At 41.5% G+C, this 19,117-nt stretch overlaps 1 protein-coding gene across 1 annotated transcript in view; it reads left to right on the top strand.

Moving 5' to 3' along the window:
- FCHSD2 (FCH and double SH3 domains 2) overlaps positions 1 to 19,117 on the top strand; it is a 171,779-nt gene that overhangs the window by 141,459 nt on the left and 11,203 nt on the right. The window contains exons 11-12 of the mRNA XM_009321958.1: positions 1,625 to 1,741; positions 3,459 to 3,563. Of these exons, the coding sequence (XP_009320233.1) occupies positions 1,625 to 1,741; positions 3,459 to 3,563 (222 nt within the window). The remainder of the gene's footprint in view (positions 1 to 1,624; positions 1,742 to 3,458; positions 3,564 to 19,117) is intronic.

Genomic DNA, 19,117 nt, shown 5'->3' with positions numbered 1-19,117 from the left:
GGTGGCTCTGGACTGCAGTGACTGTCTCGGTAGCGAGATGTGCATGAGTCAGCAAGTCATCCAGGAAGAGGAGTTGTTCTTGAGGATCCCCTTTGGAGCATTGATTAACTTAAATCAGAGAAACCACTGAAACGTATGTTGTAAGAATCTGTTCTGTTGTGCCAGGAGCACACCCCGGGAAGGTGGGGTGAATATAATGTCTTCTCACAGCTAATTTTACTGATGGGAAGAGTATGAGACTGGCTTAGAAAAAAAAAATAGAATCACGGGCTGGCTGAGGTTGGAAGGGATCTCTGGAGGTCGTCTGGTCCAGAGCTGGTTGCCCAGGATAGTGCCCAGATGGCTTTTGAGTATCTCCAAGGATGGAGACTCCACAACCTCTCTGGGCAACCTCTGCCAGTGCTCGGTCACCCTCACAGGGAAAAAGTGTTTCCTGATGTTCAGAGGGAACCTCCTGTGCCTCTGGTCCTGTCACTGGGCACCCTGGAGAAGAGCCTGGTTTCGTCCTCTCTGCACCTTCCCTTCACATACTTATATACATTGATGAGATCCCCCCTGAGCCTTCTCTTCTTCAGGCTGAACTGTCCCAGCTCTCTCAGCCTCTCTTCATAGGAGAGATGCTCCAGCCTTCATCATCTTCATGGCCCTTTGTTGGACTCTCTCCAACTTAACCATTACTAAGTTACTTATCCTTACACAGTATATGTGCAGTAAATGCGTACAGAATACCCACAAATATAGAAGGAATATCAGGAAACCTACTTTAGTGAAAAGATAGAGACTGATTTGCATCCTAAACCCCGAGATATTTATGTAAATGCACAGAGTAGTTGCTGTGGCAGTAATGGAAATTATAGAAAGATTGGAAATTATTTCAGTAACTAAATGCTGGGAAGTCTGTCTTCAGAGTTTCAGATGGGTTCTGTTCAATCTGTAGACAATAGAGAACTACTTTGTCTTGCTTTAGTTGGCATTTCTGGAGTGGGAGAAATTATTTTTTTGGTTACTGACATAATAAAAGCAGGCATGAGACAAAACTATCCAAAAATACGATTTGAAATTTGAGTTACTGTTTGCAGACAAATTTTTTTTTTGGACAGAAATGGCTGTGCTGTTGTAAAATATTTGATGGCGTTATGATTTGATCAGAAATTACAAAGAATGAGCCTAAGTGGCCAATTGGATCACACTTAACCTTTCCTCTTTGCTTCCTATAATGCATGTTCATTGTACAAATTAGGTGACTTCCTTGGCTAGTTATTCTTCATCTCTTTGATATAGTGTATGAGTGAAATACTGTTTCAGTTTTACTCATCGTGAATGTCTTTCACTGCACTAGAACTGTGTCGGTATTCAGTGTCCCACTGATTTTCCCGAGACAGTGAGTTGTGACTTCTTTTGAACTTTGATTTGCTGTCGTAGTTGGCTTTCCACAACATGGCACCATCACAAAGTTCATAAGGAAGAGAGGTGGTTTTGTGGAATCTTTCTTGTTTTTTATGAAACAAGATCCCAGGCTGATAAATGTAATAGAAAGTTATCCTATAACTAAATATCATCATAATCTACAGGGGTAGCCCCGGGTCTATGTCATGACTCGTTCTCTTGTTGTTTTCTGTTCCAGAGTCGACAACTGGAATCAGAAACTGGAACGACTGAAGAGCACAGCCTCAACAAGGAGGCTCGGAAATGGGCTACTCGGGTAGCCCGTGAACACAAAAACATCATCCACAGCCAACGGGTAGGTTAGGAAAACTTTCGTTTACAGATTTTATTTGTTGCGGCTCCCCACTGCATGAAAGAGGAGCTGCTACAAGCACCCGGGAATTATTTTTGTCCTGTTGTCTCTCCGGGCAACCTGCCATTTTCATCTTATCCTTTCTTGGCATGGTACACTCAAACTGCCAGGTTAGCAGCTCCTCAAACTTTTTGGTTCGTCAGTACGTTTTGTTATTCCCATATAAGTCTGAAGTTACAGCTTCTATTTTACTGCAAATAACTTACAGACCTACCTCTATCCTACACAGCGTCCTTCTGTTCAAACTAAAGTTTCAGGGATCCTCTTATCTCCGCTATATCAGGTATATATATATATTTTACCCATAGAAAAAAAGGTATTCATTTGGATTTCAAAAGTCTTTTCAACACTAGGAAAATCCATGAGTAACGTGCACTTAAATCCGACGTGAAGACACAAATTTAAGTGTGTACAGATAAATTTATTTCTACATATGTGGCTCAACATAGAAGAACCTAGGGCTGTATTTGGACGTCCTGACAGGCTTCAGGTAGCTGTATTTTAGGATGCAGCTGAGACTGCCTAGGAGTGAGAATAAATAAAAGCAGCCAGCAGAAATGCATCCCTTGGGTCACCGAGTTCCTTAAACATCTATGGCAAGGCTCTCATGCTTTTGTTTGGAGAGAGTGTTGGGACCCAAGCTAACTTCTTGTGCTAACTTCTGCCTAAAAACATGTTTCACATGCTCAGATCAAGCCTAACTTGCATAGACTACATGAAATTCAGTTAAAGAGGATGTGTCTATACTACAATGTCTGTAATGAGCTTCAGCTCAGGGAAGTGGGGGACCTGGCTTCTAGTTCCACTTTAGTCTTGAGAGATTTGAGCCGTTCCTCAAACTACCCAGGGGAACACGTGAAGCAAGACCAATGTAGGCGTTTACCATCTTACGTGTCTTCTGCTGGACCTGAGTCACTCTATAGCAAAAACCAGAAGTTGTAGCGCTGGACGGAAGGTATTAAGAGGCTGTAACCCAAATATGATAGGAAGAACTCTCCTCAGAGGAAGGAGGGAGCATCCTGGATTCTGGTCCTAGCACCTGCTGCTGCTTCTGCTTTTTCTCCAAAGCCTATATAACGCAAAATACGTAGTCACTGAACCGGTCACAGATTTGCAGATAACTGGTGAAGATTTGTGTAGTCACATCTTTTGTTACTTTTAATTTGGACCAGTGCAGTCAACATACATGTACATGAAACTAAGAAACTCCAACGTGTCTTCTGTGATTCAGCAAATTCTGCTCTGGACACAACGTTCCTGCAAATGCAGCAAACCTGTCTTGGCTTCCCCTACAGCAGGGCTACCATTAGCAACTCCTCACTCCATGTTTAAGATGCTCTTTTTCAACCTGACATAAATGTGGAGGAACATAGCCATTTTAGATATGTAAACATCAACAGATAGATGAGTTGATTCATACCACATATCATGTTTTCACGAAGACGTTGAAGTGTTCCTCTAAGTGGAATTTCCATGTGAACTACTGCGCTTTTAAATGGTGTTTTGCCTTGGTCATCGTCTTTTTTCCTGGAATGGACTTTTGTCGGTCAACCCAGCATCTAATCAAACAATAATTTCCCTGACTTGTCAGAAATATTTATCGCGTAAATGGCTTGCCAGCATTTACTACATCTGTGGTGTGTTTTCTTATTTCTGACAGACACTTGAAGAGCTAGAATGCCACGGGCCTGTGATGTCTGAGCAAACCCGAGCAGAACTGGAGCAGAAAATAGATGAAGCAAGAGAGAGTATTCGCAAGGCTGAGGTAAGAAGGAAATTATTTTGGCATGTTCAGCTTCTTACCACAGAAGGATTTATGTTACAGCTATTGAATTTTGTTTGTGGAAATATAAGCTTTTAGCATAAAAAATCAGGGAATTTTAAGATGTCATTTTTTTCCTTGATTTCATACTTCTCAAGTCACTGAATCAACTTAACGAAAGACTCACGATTAGAAGAATAATATTTAAAAAAACTCCTGATGAAGAGTGATTAAACTTGTTGCGTTTTCCGCTATTGTGCAAAGGTCAAAAATCTCTGTATTTAGGGGCTTTGTCTTAAATAGAGAAAAAACAATCTCAAGTTTACTAGTTTCCTTCTGCTTGAAGGAATTAATACCGGAAAATGGTAATCATATCTGTCTTCATGCTTTTTGGCTTCTAGAAGTAACTGCCACACGCTGATGTGCCCTTCTGTTCTAGTATTTTTTGATATACGTACTAATTTGTAACGTCGATGGGAAAACATTTGCAATAATCTTTGTATCTCTTTCTACTTTCACTCTGAGGTACTTTTGAAAAGGTTACAGAGGTTTGTGAGGCCTGTTCTGGGTTAAGAAAGACTCATGACAAGATAAACTAGCTTCATACTTGACTGCCAGTGTTGGGTTGGTAAAAGTTAACTGTTTTCATGGCCAGTGATTCAAAAAACCTATTGCAAGCAACAGGAACTAATCTGTTAGGTTTTGGCTGAATGGGTTGCTTAATTAAAACTGTAGAGCAAACGTAATTATTTCAGTTAAGCGCTTCTTTCACTGCTAGATACTCAGAGTACCTGATGTAATTAGGAATGTGATTTACAGTTAAGAGGTTAGAAAATACAGGGTAAAATTATTCCTCCTACTGGTGTGATAAATGTTAGCCTCTCTTTAAAACAAATCCAGAATATGGTCTTTTAACAGAAAGTGTTTTAAAATGCAATAGCCTTTCATTTTGAGTAAACTGTTTCAAACAGACTATACTCCAAAGTACTTCAATGTATATATAGTTAATGATTAAATACGCAAGGACAGAGAGCATGAGAATGAAAGATAAACACAGCAGCAGAAAGAAAGAAAAATCAAGATGTTGCGGAGGAGAAGGTTCTCGCACAAACACATTATAAAAGGTACAAATGAAATCAGTCTGGAACTTAAGTGATTGCAAGTCTTAAGAATGCATAATTAACAGAACCCAATAAATCAGTGGAAACTGAGCAAAGAGATAACATGTTTCCTTGGGGGAGGTGGTGGAGAGAAAAATTGACAGAAGTATTTTTTATTTGTTAAATTCTGGAAAGTTAGAATTTTAAAAGTGCGTGCTGCAATAGTAATGGCCAAGAAGGGTCGCCGCAGTAGAAATTAGGCCGTGGTCCTGCATGAATGATACAGAGAGCACAAAGGCAGGGATAGCATGCCAGTTACTGTCTATGCAGATGCAGCGAAGAAGAAATTTGAGAGCACACGAGGACTCTTGCCCAGCAGAAGGTTGACTTTTCTGAGAGATTTAGCTATAAGAGCTTGAGACAAAATTGCAAGTTTCCCTGGTCACAGGGAATATAACAGAGGATGGAAGGAAAGTGCCAAGAAGTGGAAGGTTTTTTATATATATAAAAAAGAGATGTGAGATCAGAAGTAAACCCTGTAGCGTGCTGTAGAAGGCAGCGGTCTTTTCCAGAAGCAGAGGGATGGATAGAGCTCCACTGGGAAACACACTGGGCAAGAAGTGCGTGGCCAGGAAGGTGATTCATAAAAGCAATGAAGAGGGAAAAAACCAGCATGCAAGTCTCAGCTCTAATGAGGAGCAACTGCAGAGTCATATATGCGCGTCCTTATAAACACCAAACAGTACTCCAGAGAGGTAGAGAGCATGAATAATTTTGTCTGAGAGATGTGTTTTACAGTATTTGGTAGAAAGCTAATATAGACAAATAACGTATTTTTGTGGGTTTCCAGTGCTAGGCGGTGTGTTGTAGTTAAACCATCCCTTATCTTTCTAATATTTAACACGTGTTCTGTTTTACAACAGAATACGGTGAAAATGCCAAGTACTTGACTCTAAGACGACTCAATGGCTGGGTGATTTTTACTGACTTTCTTCTTTCTCTTTTGATACAAGTTTTCTACGGTGTATTTCAAAGACACAAAGTTGTCTCTGAGTTATTGAATGGTAGGTGTGTAAACCACTTTGTGATTTTTATATATTGCCACGTAAGTTATTTATAGTATAGATTTTTTTTTTAAGAGAAGCTAGTAAGTGAATTCAGTAACCTTTTGTACTTTTACTTAGGGACGGGCTTTTCTTTTAGCTTCAACCCTTATTAGTCCCCACTCCTCTAAGTGGAACTATTAAGTAATTTCAGGACGATTAATTAGACAAGAGATTTTTGCACACATACAATCCGCAGAAGAATAAACTATGTAAGCTTTGGGTAAAAATGTTTTCTTTTGTAATGCAGTTGTCATTCTTTTCAGTATGTGAAAACCAAACATTTGCAGTGCATATTTAAGTGCAACTGATTAAGTTGGAATTACTGATGGTTGGGTAGGGGAATGGTATTTGTGCAAAAAGCTACAGCCGCGTATTTAGGCTGTAGGGGAGCCATGAAACTGCCCTTCCCCTGTCCCGCTGCACTGCGTTTGGGTCAAGGAGCTGCGACTGGTAAGTAAAGCAAAGCAAAGAGACCCCTGATTTAGCTCAGTGCTTCAAAGAGGTCCTTCTCAGGATAGCACGTGGGGAAAGAAGGGTGTCTGCAGAGTTGGCAGGAGATTATTATTTCGGTCAATTATTGGAAGGACCTGGCTGCGGAAGGAGAAAGATTTTTCAGCACCTCCATGTTATTCAGAAAAAGAGGACTTGGAAAGTAGAAAAAGAAAGATTACACAGGCTTTGTTTCTTTTTTGTGCAAGTCAGTTTGATGTATGTAATTTGTAAAGAAAAACAGGGGAAAAAGAAGTCCCCAAAACATGCAAAGAACTGTTTATTAGATTTATGTTTGTGGCTGTTACTGAAGGCATGGTATTTTACGGTTGCCTGACACCATACATGGTTGCAGCCTGCATGAACAGCCCAAAGTAATTTGCCCTTTAACACTAGTTAGTTCATTATCACCTTGTCACATTAAACCTTACCATCTGCAAAACTTAGTGGATACTGCTGTGATTGTAACTGGAAGAGTAATATGTTCTGGTGCCATGTCTGAAAGTGTTTGATGATAATGTGTAGATTTTATTTTGTTAAAAAAACCCAAACTGTTTTATTGGGAAGGTGTCAATGCAGCTTTGCTTGCAACTGCAGGAAGTATTGGTTAATGTGCTGTTGTTTGTTGCCATGACGGTCAAGTCTCAGACGTGGAAAGCTCCCATTTATTCTAATTGAGTAAAGCAGCTAGAGGATAGTGCATCTAGAAGATGACAAGGGTTGCAGGGTATGAATTTCGTAACCTTGAGATAATTTCCTCAAGTTAATGGTTGCGTCAACCTGCAATACCTATAGAATCATAGAATCATTTAGGTTGGAAAAGACCTTTAAGATCATCGAGTCCAACCGTAAACCTAACACTGCCAATGATCTGCTTCACTTGAAACAGTGGAACAGGATGCAAAATAGCTTTCTTTGCCACACGGCTCAGCAATGAACAACGCTGTATAAAGAACCTGAGTTAAAAATGCCATAAAACCCATAGAGCAGCATGTGTAGGAGTTACTGTTTCTAAATGATCGTGGGTGTGTACTGCTAGCACTTGGAAGACATGGACGTTTTGCTGAATGTTATTTGTAGGTCACATGCGTGTGCGTGTGTACGTGCACACACTTTCTCTCCTCTTGTGATGTGTTAGATAGTGTGTGCCATCATTCCTCATTCCAGAGACGTTATCCCTTCTTCCTTTTGGTTTTTGTGTGTTTTTCTCTTGAAATGCGTTTTATTTTTATGTCCTTTCTGGAGTAGCGTGCCTGTCATTCTCTCCTGGTTTGACTTCTTGACCTGCTCTTCGGTGCTTTCTCCTTTGCAAATCTACCCTCTTCCTCTTCTTTCTTCATCGTTTCTGAAGGGGAAGATAACTTCACAAGCACGTCGGGATTAAATTTTGCCTTTCTTCTGGCAAAGCTATTTTGGTCATCGCTAGGCACTTCCACTTTGTGTGTTTCTGCCTGGGGAATTTTTTGCATTCTTGACGCATTGCTCTAGTGCCAGCCTGCTTAACGATCAGAAGACAAACCGGTCTCTACGTGCCATCTAATGCAACGTGAGTCAGAACCTTTTAGAGATGATATAGATTGGTAATGTGGTTTCTCCAGGGTGTATTGCGCATGGATATATTCACCTCATTGCCCTCTTCCTGAATCCTGCCCTCACCCTGAATCCTTTGAAATCTAACAACTAAGAGGAACTGAGGAACTGTACCATACGTGTAACTTACGTATTTTCTAACAAGCCCGACGGGTATGGAAGCAGGCACAATTTGAAGGTACAGCAAAGAAATATAGTAAAAGTGTGCATACAACCAAGACATGCTGAAGAAATCTACATTTTTGTCTTCTGCAAGATGTAGTGCCTGAACATAATACCTCAGATTGGCATGTTCACAGCTCAGTGGGTTATTTTTGATCTTTTTCTCCCTGGGATAGAAGGTGTTTTTCCTTGTGATGTTTCAGGGAGCAGCAGACTCCTTGATTAAAGTTTGGGAAAAATATGGCTTACACCAGAGTGCTCCTGTACAGTTGATATGTGACAGATCATAGAATCATAGAATCATTAAGGTTGGAAGAGACCTCTAAGATCATCGAGTCCAACCGTCGACCCAACACCACCATGCCCACTAAACCACGTCCCTAAGTGCCGCATCTACACATCTTCTAAGTACCTCCAGGGATGGGGACTCAAATGATATACAATGACTGTAATTGATAACCAGAACCCATATTTTCTTCTTAAAAATGGAAAGTTTCTGTTTGTTAAAGGTTTTTTTTTTGTTTTGCTCGCTTGTTTTTAAAGGAAATGTTAGAATATGACTGATAATACCTCTGGCACTGGCAGAGTGCTAAAATTGCCTGTGGTTAATGCTACACCGCAGAGTTTAGATCCATCCTTGTCAGAACAGCATTTAACTGCTCCTGCGTCAAGGCTGGATTTTGATAAAGGCAAGCACTGAGAGCAGAGGGTCCTTGTTTAAGTTGAAGGTGGCACAGTTCAAGCATCATCTGTAAAGGAGGTCAACACCTTTGAAATTCAGTAATTTGAGAAAATAAATTATTCTTGTAGCTCCTTTGCACTTAACCAACGCAGGTAACTGAACTAGAACTTCTGTATTTTAAGCTTTCATTTTTGTGACAACAGTAAGGAAGGTTGCTGGGCGTTTTACGGCTGTTAGTTCAGCCAATTGGATAGATCTGATTTGCCTTAAAATAGCTTTCCATTTCTCCACCACCTGCGTCCCTTTATCTTTAAACTATTGGAGACAAAAATTTACTGTCTCAGCTGATCCGTGTTGCAGAAATAAGGGAAAAGAAAAGTTGAAGCTATTTCCTTGGTTTCTATAATCCTTCTTTCAGCCTGCATCCTGGACCCTGAGGCTGGGTTACTTGAATTCTTCCTCTCCATCTTACTTTGTCTCTATCAAACTAAAGACTCCGATCCTTTGATAGCCCCGTCTGAGTCTCACCAAGCAGTGTAGTTGGTCCCAGGGCTGACATAATTTTTCTCAACGATGATGGGAGATTTCCCATTTGTGCTCAAGTCTGTGCTCAAGGAAGGTCTTGGGGCCTCCACAGCAATTAAGCCTATTTCCACTTAATTATAGGGGGATGCATTTTGTCTCATCATTAGGATATCTACAATTCTCAGGAGAGTATTTGTACCAGATAAGATTTGATTAAGACTCATTACGGTGCTGTTTACTCCGTTTGATTAGTTCAGAAGCTTAGGTCCATTTTTAATTGTAAATGGAGGGCTGTTTTCTCCCTCCCCTTATATTTGGCTATGAATATTTATTACTGTGCTGTGATAACAGTTGTGTTTGCTGGCCGGGCTCCTGTTCTATGTTAGGGTCTAATCTATTAGTCGTATGCTGCATGTGGTCCTACTGCATTTTCAAGTAGAGTAGCTGTGTTTCAGCCTGTTGTTATTTGTGTGTTCTTGCAGTTGAACCTTTCAACTGCAAGAGTGGTGTCATTCTCTGCTCATAAGAAATGTGAGACAAGCTTAATTCCATATGCTTCACTAAAATAAATGAAATGGAATAAGGCTACCAACCCCCAAAAAGTTGAATTTGTAAAATGTCACTTGCTGCCATCTATGGCTTTGCTCAGGAAACATACGCTTGGGAGAGCTGTGCTAAGTAAACAGATTGCCTTCTCAGTGTGAGATTTGTAGGAGCTGTTAGTCTTTCCAGCTAGGCAGAATGAGGAATGCCTGGAAAAAATGCCGACGACGTCCACAGATCAGGAATTTTGAACTCTTCTGGTGAAAAGCAGTTTAATGAGGACATCTGCAGAGATGAGAATGTCGTTGTTGAGAACATCATCGGAGCCCTGAAGCTGTATTATAGTATTCTGAAGATGTACAAGTCTTAGTACCTTGTCACCTGTATCCAAACATTTCATCATTCTGACCTGCAGTGTTGCAACAATTATACTATCGTGTTTGAGAATTTTTATCTCGAATTCATACTTTCTGATAATTATTTTTCAGGGACTTGCTGTGAGGCATTTGGAGAGCATGCAGTGTGCTCGGATCCTGCTTAAATATTTCACAGTATATTTTTTTGACAAACCGGCCTGTTCTGGTATGAGCAATGAGAAAGGAAGTCTTTATAAGACTGGGGTATATGAATTCACGATAATAATGAAGGATATTTTTTCATTAGTGGACATTTACCAGAGGAAGGTGTCTTGTGGGATGAAGGGGCAGGAACAAACACGGAGATGTTTTGAAGCTAATGATGAACTACAGTCGTAAAGATTCCTGGAAGGATATTGTCAACTGAAGAGCCATATTTGCTCTCTATGTATCTTATAGATCCCTATGTACTGTAAAGGCTAGATATCCTTATATATGGAAACAAATAGAGAAGTCATTTTGAAAACATCCTACAAATAATAGTCATCATGTCTTTAAATGTTGCTGAGATGAAGAATAATTGCTGTAGGACTTCAGGCAGTAGACTGTCTCTGAGATCTTTTTGGTAAAGGGATCAGGGTCTAGTCTGGGCTACAAGAATATTAACGTTGCTTGTTTTGTAGATTTTCCTTTTGTCTTTTTTTTTATTCAGTTCTGTTGAAAGGTGGATCACACTGAAAATCCAACGCAGGTCCTTAAACCTGTGGTTTGAAAGAGGTGTCGTTTCGTAGAGTCCTTCAGGTTAGTGGCTTGGGGGTGTCTCTCTAGTCCAGCCTCTGCTTAAATCTTACTGCATCTTTTGAACATGAAAGGTATTCAACATCTTTCACTATATTAAGAACCAGTATTCATTAGCAGGACTGCGGAGAAATGTGTTAATAAAGATTTGCATACATGTGTTTTATATATATTTCATTTTCTTCTTACAGAATTTGGGTAATTTCCGTTCAGTCCCATTACCAGTAGCCTGGGAACAACTTCTTAAACGCTACAAAATGCTTCGATACTGCTCTCGCCTACTCTCCATCTCCTTCCCCACCAACTGCTTTCTCTGTTTAGGAATCTCTTATGTTTTTGTATGCTTGAGCTTGGGAAAAATCAGCCTGCCATTTGGGCTGGAGCAACGCAGGTGGGCTCTTCTCCATTAATAGCTTCACCTCTGTTTTCTTAACCTTGGCATTCACTCTTGAGACATGTTATCTGTGTCAGTGTTTCATTTCCTGTTTGCTTCACCCTAACAGTCTCGTTTGATTTAACTCCATGCAGAATATTTAGCATATAAATTAACTAACTCAGCTGTAATATCTGTAGAAACTTCCCGCCCAGCCTCCCACTTAAAATAAACCACTCAGTGGCGTGTTGAAAAATGTCATTTATTAGCTAGTTCCCTAGCTGGTGCATAAAAAGTATTGGGTTTGGGGGTTTCGGTCCTGGCCAGGTGAATCCACAGGGGCTGGTGGTTCCGGGTTGCTGCAGGACTCGCTGCAGTCGCTCTGTTGCAAGCAGTGGCTGAGCTTGGCCTGCAACGAGCTAGCAAGTGTATTTTTTTGGCTGCAGAGAAGACAAAGGAAACAGGGGTCAGAGCAGAAGGAATCTCTTTCTTACCTGGTTTTTATGAATCTCTGGCGTCGTGTGGTCTTGATTTACAGTACTGCAGATGAATGCTGTACAGCTAAAATTACTGACAGGCTCCCCTTTCAAGGCTGAGCTCAACTTTGTGCCTCAGGGATCAAAATTTTAGGGGAGTCGTGTTGGATAGGATGGGTTTTTTTGATTGGAGTGTTTTTGGCATCGCTAACTTTCCACCCCAAACATCAACAAGGCAGTGAAAGTTGAGCTTCGTGGATTATTTGCTCATGCATCCCTACTTTAATGGCACTGGACTGCGGTTTCAAACTGATTTGCAGGGGAGGGCTTACGCTGGGTTTTGAGAAATTTGTGGCATTCCAATACTACTTGTTATTGTACTCATAGTTACTTCAGCCTATTACTGTGCAAATAATTCTGGTGGCCCAAAATTCAAATGATATGTTATCTTTCATTAAGAAAATTGTTTCATTTTAATGCCTTTTTTTTAATTAAAAAATCCTAGAATTTAAACAAGAATGTTTCTAAATGAGGAAAAAAATAAAGATAATATATTTCCATGTTGCTTTCTTCTTAGCTAAAACAGTTTACCAAATGAGACTGTCCAACCTGCGTAATGATTTTGTTCCTACCACTAGAAAAATATTGCGGTGGAATAAAATATTTCTCACAAAAGATCGTTTAGGTCTACTTGTAATCCTAATTTAATCTGATTTTCATGTCTGAACATGCTTGTAAGTATAACCTTTGTCTAAAATAAATAATTCTGAATGCTTTAAGAGAAGAAATACGGGCTTTGGGTGGCTTCAGTACAGCTCAAAAAGCACAGGGGATGTACAGCAGGGAGAGCAGCACTCTCCGATGGGCAGGGGTCGCGGTCTTGTTCTGCGCCCTGAAAAATCGTGGAAAATAAAGCAAGTCTGCTTTCAAGAAACTCCATTCAAAACTGATCTAGCAGTCACAAACCAAAAAATTTAAGGGGCCACATTAGATCAGCTTTGCTGGATTTCTGTGTTTGCTTTTTACCCCAACACTTTTATAAATGACTTTAAAAGGCTTGTAACCAAGGTGTTCGTGGGATGTAAATGAACACTTGGTTCCTTACAGGCCCTTTTCTTTCTGGGAACAGAGAACAGCTATGTAATGTATTCTTGCTGGTTTTAATTTCCATGGCTTCCAAAGCAGTTGTTTATCTTCATCTTGTGCAAGCTGTAGGTCTAAAGCCTTTGCTTAATGAAGACTGGGACAGTAAATAAACAAAACTATTCCTTCTTCCATGTAGGGCAATGATAGGTATGTGAGAAAGAGATAACAATATTTATATTTTTTAAAAACTTTGGAGCTTTTTTCTTTCATCTTCTTATAACCTACTGTCAGCTAAGGCAGAAGAACAGCTCAGAGAAGCTGGAACCACCCAGAACACTGTAAACTTTGTGGGTGGCTGACAGTTTTTAAATCAGTGTAAAGACATCACAGTCCTTAGCTGTTAAACAGTAATTGGTAAATAGTAATTGTAAATAGCAATTTCATTATTAAATAAGAAAATATTTGTCCTACGGTGGGACTTAATAACAATGAAATTTGGGCAGCACCCAGATTTCAGAGCGAGTGCTGGATTCCAGCATTCCTGTGCTTTCGAAACTCAGCTGCCTTCCTGGAGATACTCAGTATTGCTGGGAAGAGAAGTAGTTACTTGATTTAAAATACGTTCAAGTCTGAATGTATGTGAACCTGAAGGTGCACATGTCCATGGGACCCAATGAGATCCATCCGCGGGTCCTGAAGGAACTGGCGGATGAAGTTGCTAAGCCACTATCCATCGTATTTGAGATGTCGTGGCAGTCCGGTGAAGTTCCCACTGACTGGAAAAGGGGAAACATAACCCCCATTTTTAAAAAGGGAAAGAAGGAAGACCCGGGGGACTCCAGGCCAGTCAGTCCCACTTCTGTACCTGGGAAGATCATGGAACAGATCCTCCTGGAAGCCATGCTAAGGCACATGGAGGACAGGGAGGTGATTCGAGACAGCCAGCATGGCTTCACCAAGGGCAAGTCCTGCCTGACCAACCTAGTGGCCTTCTGTGATGGAGTGACTACATCAGTGGGCACGGGAAGGGCTACAGGTGTCGTCTGTCTGGACCTCTGTAAGGCCTTGGCCATGGTCCCCCCCAGCATCCTTCTCTCTAAACTGGAGAGGTATGGATTTGATGGGTGGACTGTCCGGTGGGTGAGGAATTGGTTGGGTGGTCGCTTCCAGAGGGTAGTGGTCAACGGCTCAATGTCCAGATGGAGGTTGGTGACGAGTGGTGTCCCTCAGGGGTCTGGATTGGGACCGGTACTGTTTAATATCTTCATCAATGCCATAGACAGTGGGATCGAGGGCACCCTCAGCAAGTTTGCAGATGACACCAAGCTGAGTGGTGCAGTCGACACGCCAGAGGGACGGGATGCCATCCAGAGGGACCTGGACAGGCTCGAGAAGTGGGCCTGTGTGAACCTCATCAGGTTCAACAAGGCCAAGTGCAAGGTCCTGCCCCTGGGTCGGGGCAACCCCCGGTATCAAGACAGGCTGGGGGATGAAGGGATGGGGAGCAGCCCTGCCGAGAAGGACTTGGGGGCACTGGTGGGTGGAAAGCTGGACATGAGCCGGCGATGTGCGCTCACAGCCCAGAAGGCCAGTCGTATCCTGGGCTGCATCCAAAGCAGCGTGGCCAGCAGGTCGAGGGAGGGGATTCTGCCCCTCTGCTCTGCTCTGGTGAGACCCCCCTGGAGCACTGCGTCCAGCTCTGGGGTCCTCAGCATGAGAAAGACACGGACCTGTTGGAGCAGGTCTAGAGGAGGGACACAAAAATGATCAGGGGGCTGGAACAGCTCTGCTATGGAGAAAGGCTGAGAGTTGGGGTTGTTCAGCCTGGAGAAGAGAAGGCGTTGGGGAGACCTTATTGCAGCCTGTCAGTACTTAAAGGGGGCCTACAGGAAAGATGGGGATAAACTTTTTAGCAGGGCCTGTTGTGACAGGACAAGGGGGAATGGCTTTAAACTAAAGGGGGGTAGATTCAGACTAGATCTAAGGAAGAAATGTTTTACGCTGCGGGTGGTGAAGCACTGGCCCAGGGTGCCCAGAGAGGTGGTGGATGCCCCATCCCTGGACACATTCCAGGTCAGGCTGGACGGGGCTGTGAGCAACCTGCTCTAGTTGAAGATGTCCCTGCCCACGGCAGGGGGGTTGGACTAGATGAGCTTTAGAGGTCCCTTCCAACCCGAACCATTCTGTGATTCTATGAGCTTCCGTCAGTGGAGGTCACTCAGTCAGGAAGTATGGCATATGTGGCTGCTTGACTCCATTTTGTTGAGAGGGAAATTCAATGTTTAAAGCCTTGTTTAATTTTTAATCTGAAATATCTGATCTTTCTGAGGGAGGAAGTCTTCGAGAGCTAGCGCATCGTTTCTTAAGGATTTTGTAGTCTTGTGTGGTTTTGCAGTGTAATGCAAATCTGTGATCTGTCAGGAAGTACACCACGTCTCTTCCTATGTCAATGCATCGCTTTCTGGCCACGTTCCCACACCAGAAACTGAAAGAGCAGACTGGGCAAGCTGAAGTTGCATCCTTTGTGCAAGTTGGGTCCCTCTTTGATAAAGTCAGGACTCCAGCTTGCAGAAACCTCACCTTCCAAAGGGAAGAGCCTGCCGTGTGCCTGGCTACAGGAATAAAAGCAACACATGCAGCAAAGCTTGTCGCGTGACTTGATGCTGGTGGAAACACCAGTATTTCCTCCGGGTGATCCCTTGTTTCCCCTCTTGCTTAACATTTTATTCCAGCGTAATGAAAGCATCAAACCCCAGCTAAGTGACATAGTGATATTTGAATGAAGTGCTTGTATTTTTAAATATGTAGCTGTTCCTGTGTGAGAAGCAGAATAAAGTTATACTACTGTCTGGTATTTTTTTTTTTTCCATATAGGTAGGAAGCTGTTAACCCTGGTCTACCAGTATAATTATTTTGGTAAAAATACATATGTATTCTTGTAAATAGCGTTATACATCTTTCAAGTGCAGGCCTGACCTAATACTGTAAGTACTTTTATGGCTTGTCTGCAATGGAATGAAATTCAAAACATTTGTGGTTTGGAACAAACATTTGTTGAATATTAAGACTCCTATGTGTAAATAGAGTGGGGTAACTCAATTGGATTTGCTGGGTACCTTGAATTAAAAACTCTTGTCTGACCCTTAGCAAGTACAGTCAAGGATCTTGGAGCGGCTTGTTTATTTTAGCTAACAAGTTTGTACAAACAACATGGTTTACAGCAGACTGAGTACTAATATGAACTACAAATGTTTATAGCATGCCTAGATTAATGTTTATTGCTGTTGCATAACTCAAGCTAATTGGAAATTGCATAACGAGGTAAAACAGCAAAACAACTAGGCTGATCATTTCCTAGGCAGCTTTTGTTGAAGGCGTACAGAAAGTCCTCGTACCGTAATATAATGTCAGAATACAAAGACAAATTGGGGATAGCTACTTTGCTCTGCAAGTATATATACACACACGGAGGCACCTCAGCTCAGTAACGTGATAAAATGGGGAGTTTCTCATTAACAAGCTCAAGCACATGACTTGCATTGACCTGCATTAAATCAATTTATCACAGTTTCAAAAAAAAACCCAAAAAAACCAATAAAAGGATGATGTGTCCGCCGAAGCCGCTAACCCACCCATGCCCTACCACAGTCATAAATCAACCCCGTATGAATCAATTCCCTTTGACTGGGTTGTTCCCACACTGCAAACGTCCAACCTGCCTGTTCACATGCAGCTGCCAAGGTTGGAGCTGACCGTGCTCCAACATCATGCTAGCGGGTAGTTCGCCTTGGGTGCAGGAGCATCCAAATAAAGAGGCAGGATCAGTGCTCATCTTCACCGGGTGCCGTAGAGTCACTCATCTCCCCTTCTCTCAAAGCAGGTGTGTTTAGAAAGTGTTTTTGTTCAAAGTCTTGAATACTTATTAACAGGAGAGAGGCGTGTTCACGTGCAGAAATTGGCATCCCTGGATTCAGCTTTTTTGGTGCAACCCTTCTGCGCTAACATCTTTGGTTTAAAAGTGTATTCTCCATTTAGCTTGATTTAGTGAGAAATCCGCTTCTCAATTTGGTGAGCGCTCCTAAAACAAGTTTTTTCCAACTAAAAGGTTAATGATTAATTAAAATTATTACTGTTTCCATGTTCTTAAGGCTTTAAAATAGACAAACCAATATAAACAGGAGCAAAAGGAAAAAAAGGGAGTGACAGGTATTGCCTTGCTAAGACTGCTAAAGGGATAAAATACCTATTCTATTCACCCTGGGAGCTCAAAACTCCAACACCATCTAATGCTTCTGATTTCAAACCTTCTCACAGGTATTGCTTCTGTAAATATTTACAAAGTTCGGGTTGGGGCTTGCGCCATACCAACTTACAAGGTTTTCAGAAGATGCTTGATGCCGCAGTTGAATTGAAAGGCTCTGCCTTTGAAATGTAAATGCTGATGTATGGATCCATCTTTGGAGTCTTTATTCTTTTCAGATCAGTATTTTCTGAATCTTGATTGAAGTAGTGTGATGCATCGTAATATATTTCACTTTTTTCCTCACTTTCTTGGCTATGTGAACAGTATTTACAGTACACATTAATCATTCACCTGAAGACCACTTGCACGGAGAAGTGGAAGCTTCAGTTGGCTAAGTGGCTTTGGCTTTTCCCGTGGGAAATACTTCTCAAACTTGTCCGATCCTTCAGTCTCCATACCTAATTATGTGGGAGAGCGTGTGCATGCAGCTGTACCCATATGAAGATACATTTCACGTCATAAATTTTACCCTAATAACTTACCTACTTTTTAAACATTACATTTCTTCTAATTAAAATAATTAAAATTAAATTAAATTAAAAATAATATATCTCAAAAGCAGTTTCATCGTTTGAAACAGGTCTAATGTCACCTTTGCAATTAGTTTTAAAATGAAAATGGGCCCATGTTTGGGGGTTCAGCTGAATGAAAGTTATAGTCATTTATTTTCTGACTTATCTTCTTAATAGAAAGATGATAGTAAAGTGCAGCAGTGTGTCAAAACCAAGAAAAATAACAGCATCATTCCGGCTCAACACAAAATTTTGTATATAGTAAGGATATTCATAAGAGAGATAAAAATGTATGTGGCACGAACTGGCATTTTAATTCACTGTGCATATATTCTTACATAGTCCGGTGTGCTTCAGCCACTACAGAAAAAGTAATTTCCCTCTAATTTTTGCTTAGACCCATCTGGTTTTGCTGGTTTTGGCCTTCCCAGTGCCGCTGATAACTTGATCTGTCGACCCAGGCAGCGATGCTGAAGTAAGGTGCTCCTGATCCCAGCGGAAGGGGCTGGGAGGGTGAGAAAGGAGATGAAACTTTGCTACTTGCACAGTAACTTGCTAAGAATGAACAATGCTGTGAAAGGAAATGCAGGAAAAACTCCAGGGCAGTTGAGCGGGTTTCTGTTGTTGCCTCCGTCAGTGACTCACCCAAGGGCCTTTGGTCAACCGCTTGATTTTTATTCCTCTGATGAGCAAGTGCAACAGGATGATGATGATGATGATAGGGCTGGACTGGACATAAATATCCTCGATTTTATCCCTAGGTTTGCCCTCCACTTCTTGATGCGGTCTTTGAAATTCTGCTTTTCTTTTCTTGAAATTCCTCTTTTCTTTTCTTGAAAGGCTGCTTTTCTTGAAATTCTGAATTTCTTCATGCTGCTCTTTCCATTCCTTCTCTTTAGATTGTTAAATAATTTGCATCAGGGCGGTGGTTTGCCATGAATTTGTTAAAGCCTTGGCTCCGTCGGCCAGAAAGCGTGCCAGGATGCCAAAGTGAACCCAGCTGTCGGAAAACCTACATTTTCAAGACAAAAATCGTGAAACTGTTGAAGTGTGATACTTATTTAATTTTTGAATTATTAAGATATTCTGTTTCCATAACAAATAAGCTCCCTGTGATCTCTGGCAAGTGCTGATGGAAAATAGCCTCGTTTTGGGGGTTGGTGGGTTTGTGCGTGTGTATCGCATCGCATTTATTTGTGTATCACATCCAGTTTAGTCACCGGCCGAAAGGGCGGCCAGGGTCTGCAGCCCAGGAGTATCTCTGATTTTAAAATTACTGTGAAGCGCTGGGTTTTGTCTGGGTTTTTGCACTTTGAAAATAATCTAAACTAACCAAGCACTAAAATATATGAATAGAAAGTTAGCATAAACTAATAGATGTTATTTTAAAAACCCCAAGTTGTGAAATTGGCTGTGCCTGTACTTTACATCCCTAGAAAACCGTTCCCTGTCTCTT

The sequence above is a fragment of the Pygoscelis adeliae genome, unplaced genomic scaffold (genome assembly GCF_000699105.1).
Source record: "Pygoscelis adeliae isolate BGI_AS28 unplaced genomic scaffold, ASM69910v1 Scaffold263, whole genome shotgun sequence".
In the NCBI taxonomy this organism is placed as follows: Eukaryota; Metazoa; Chordata; class Aves; order Sphenisciformes; family Spheniscidae; genus Pygoscelis; species Pygoscelis adeliae.
This window is presented reverse-complemented; position numbering and strand designations above follow the sequence as displayed.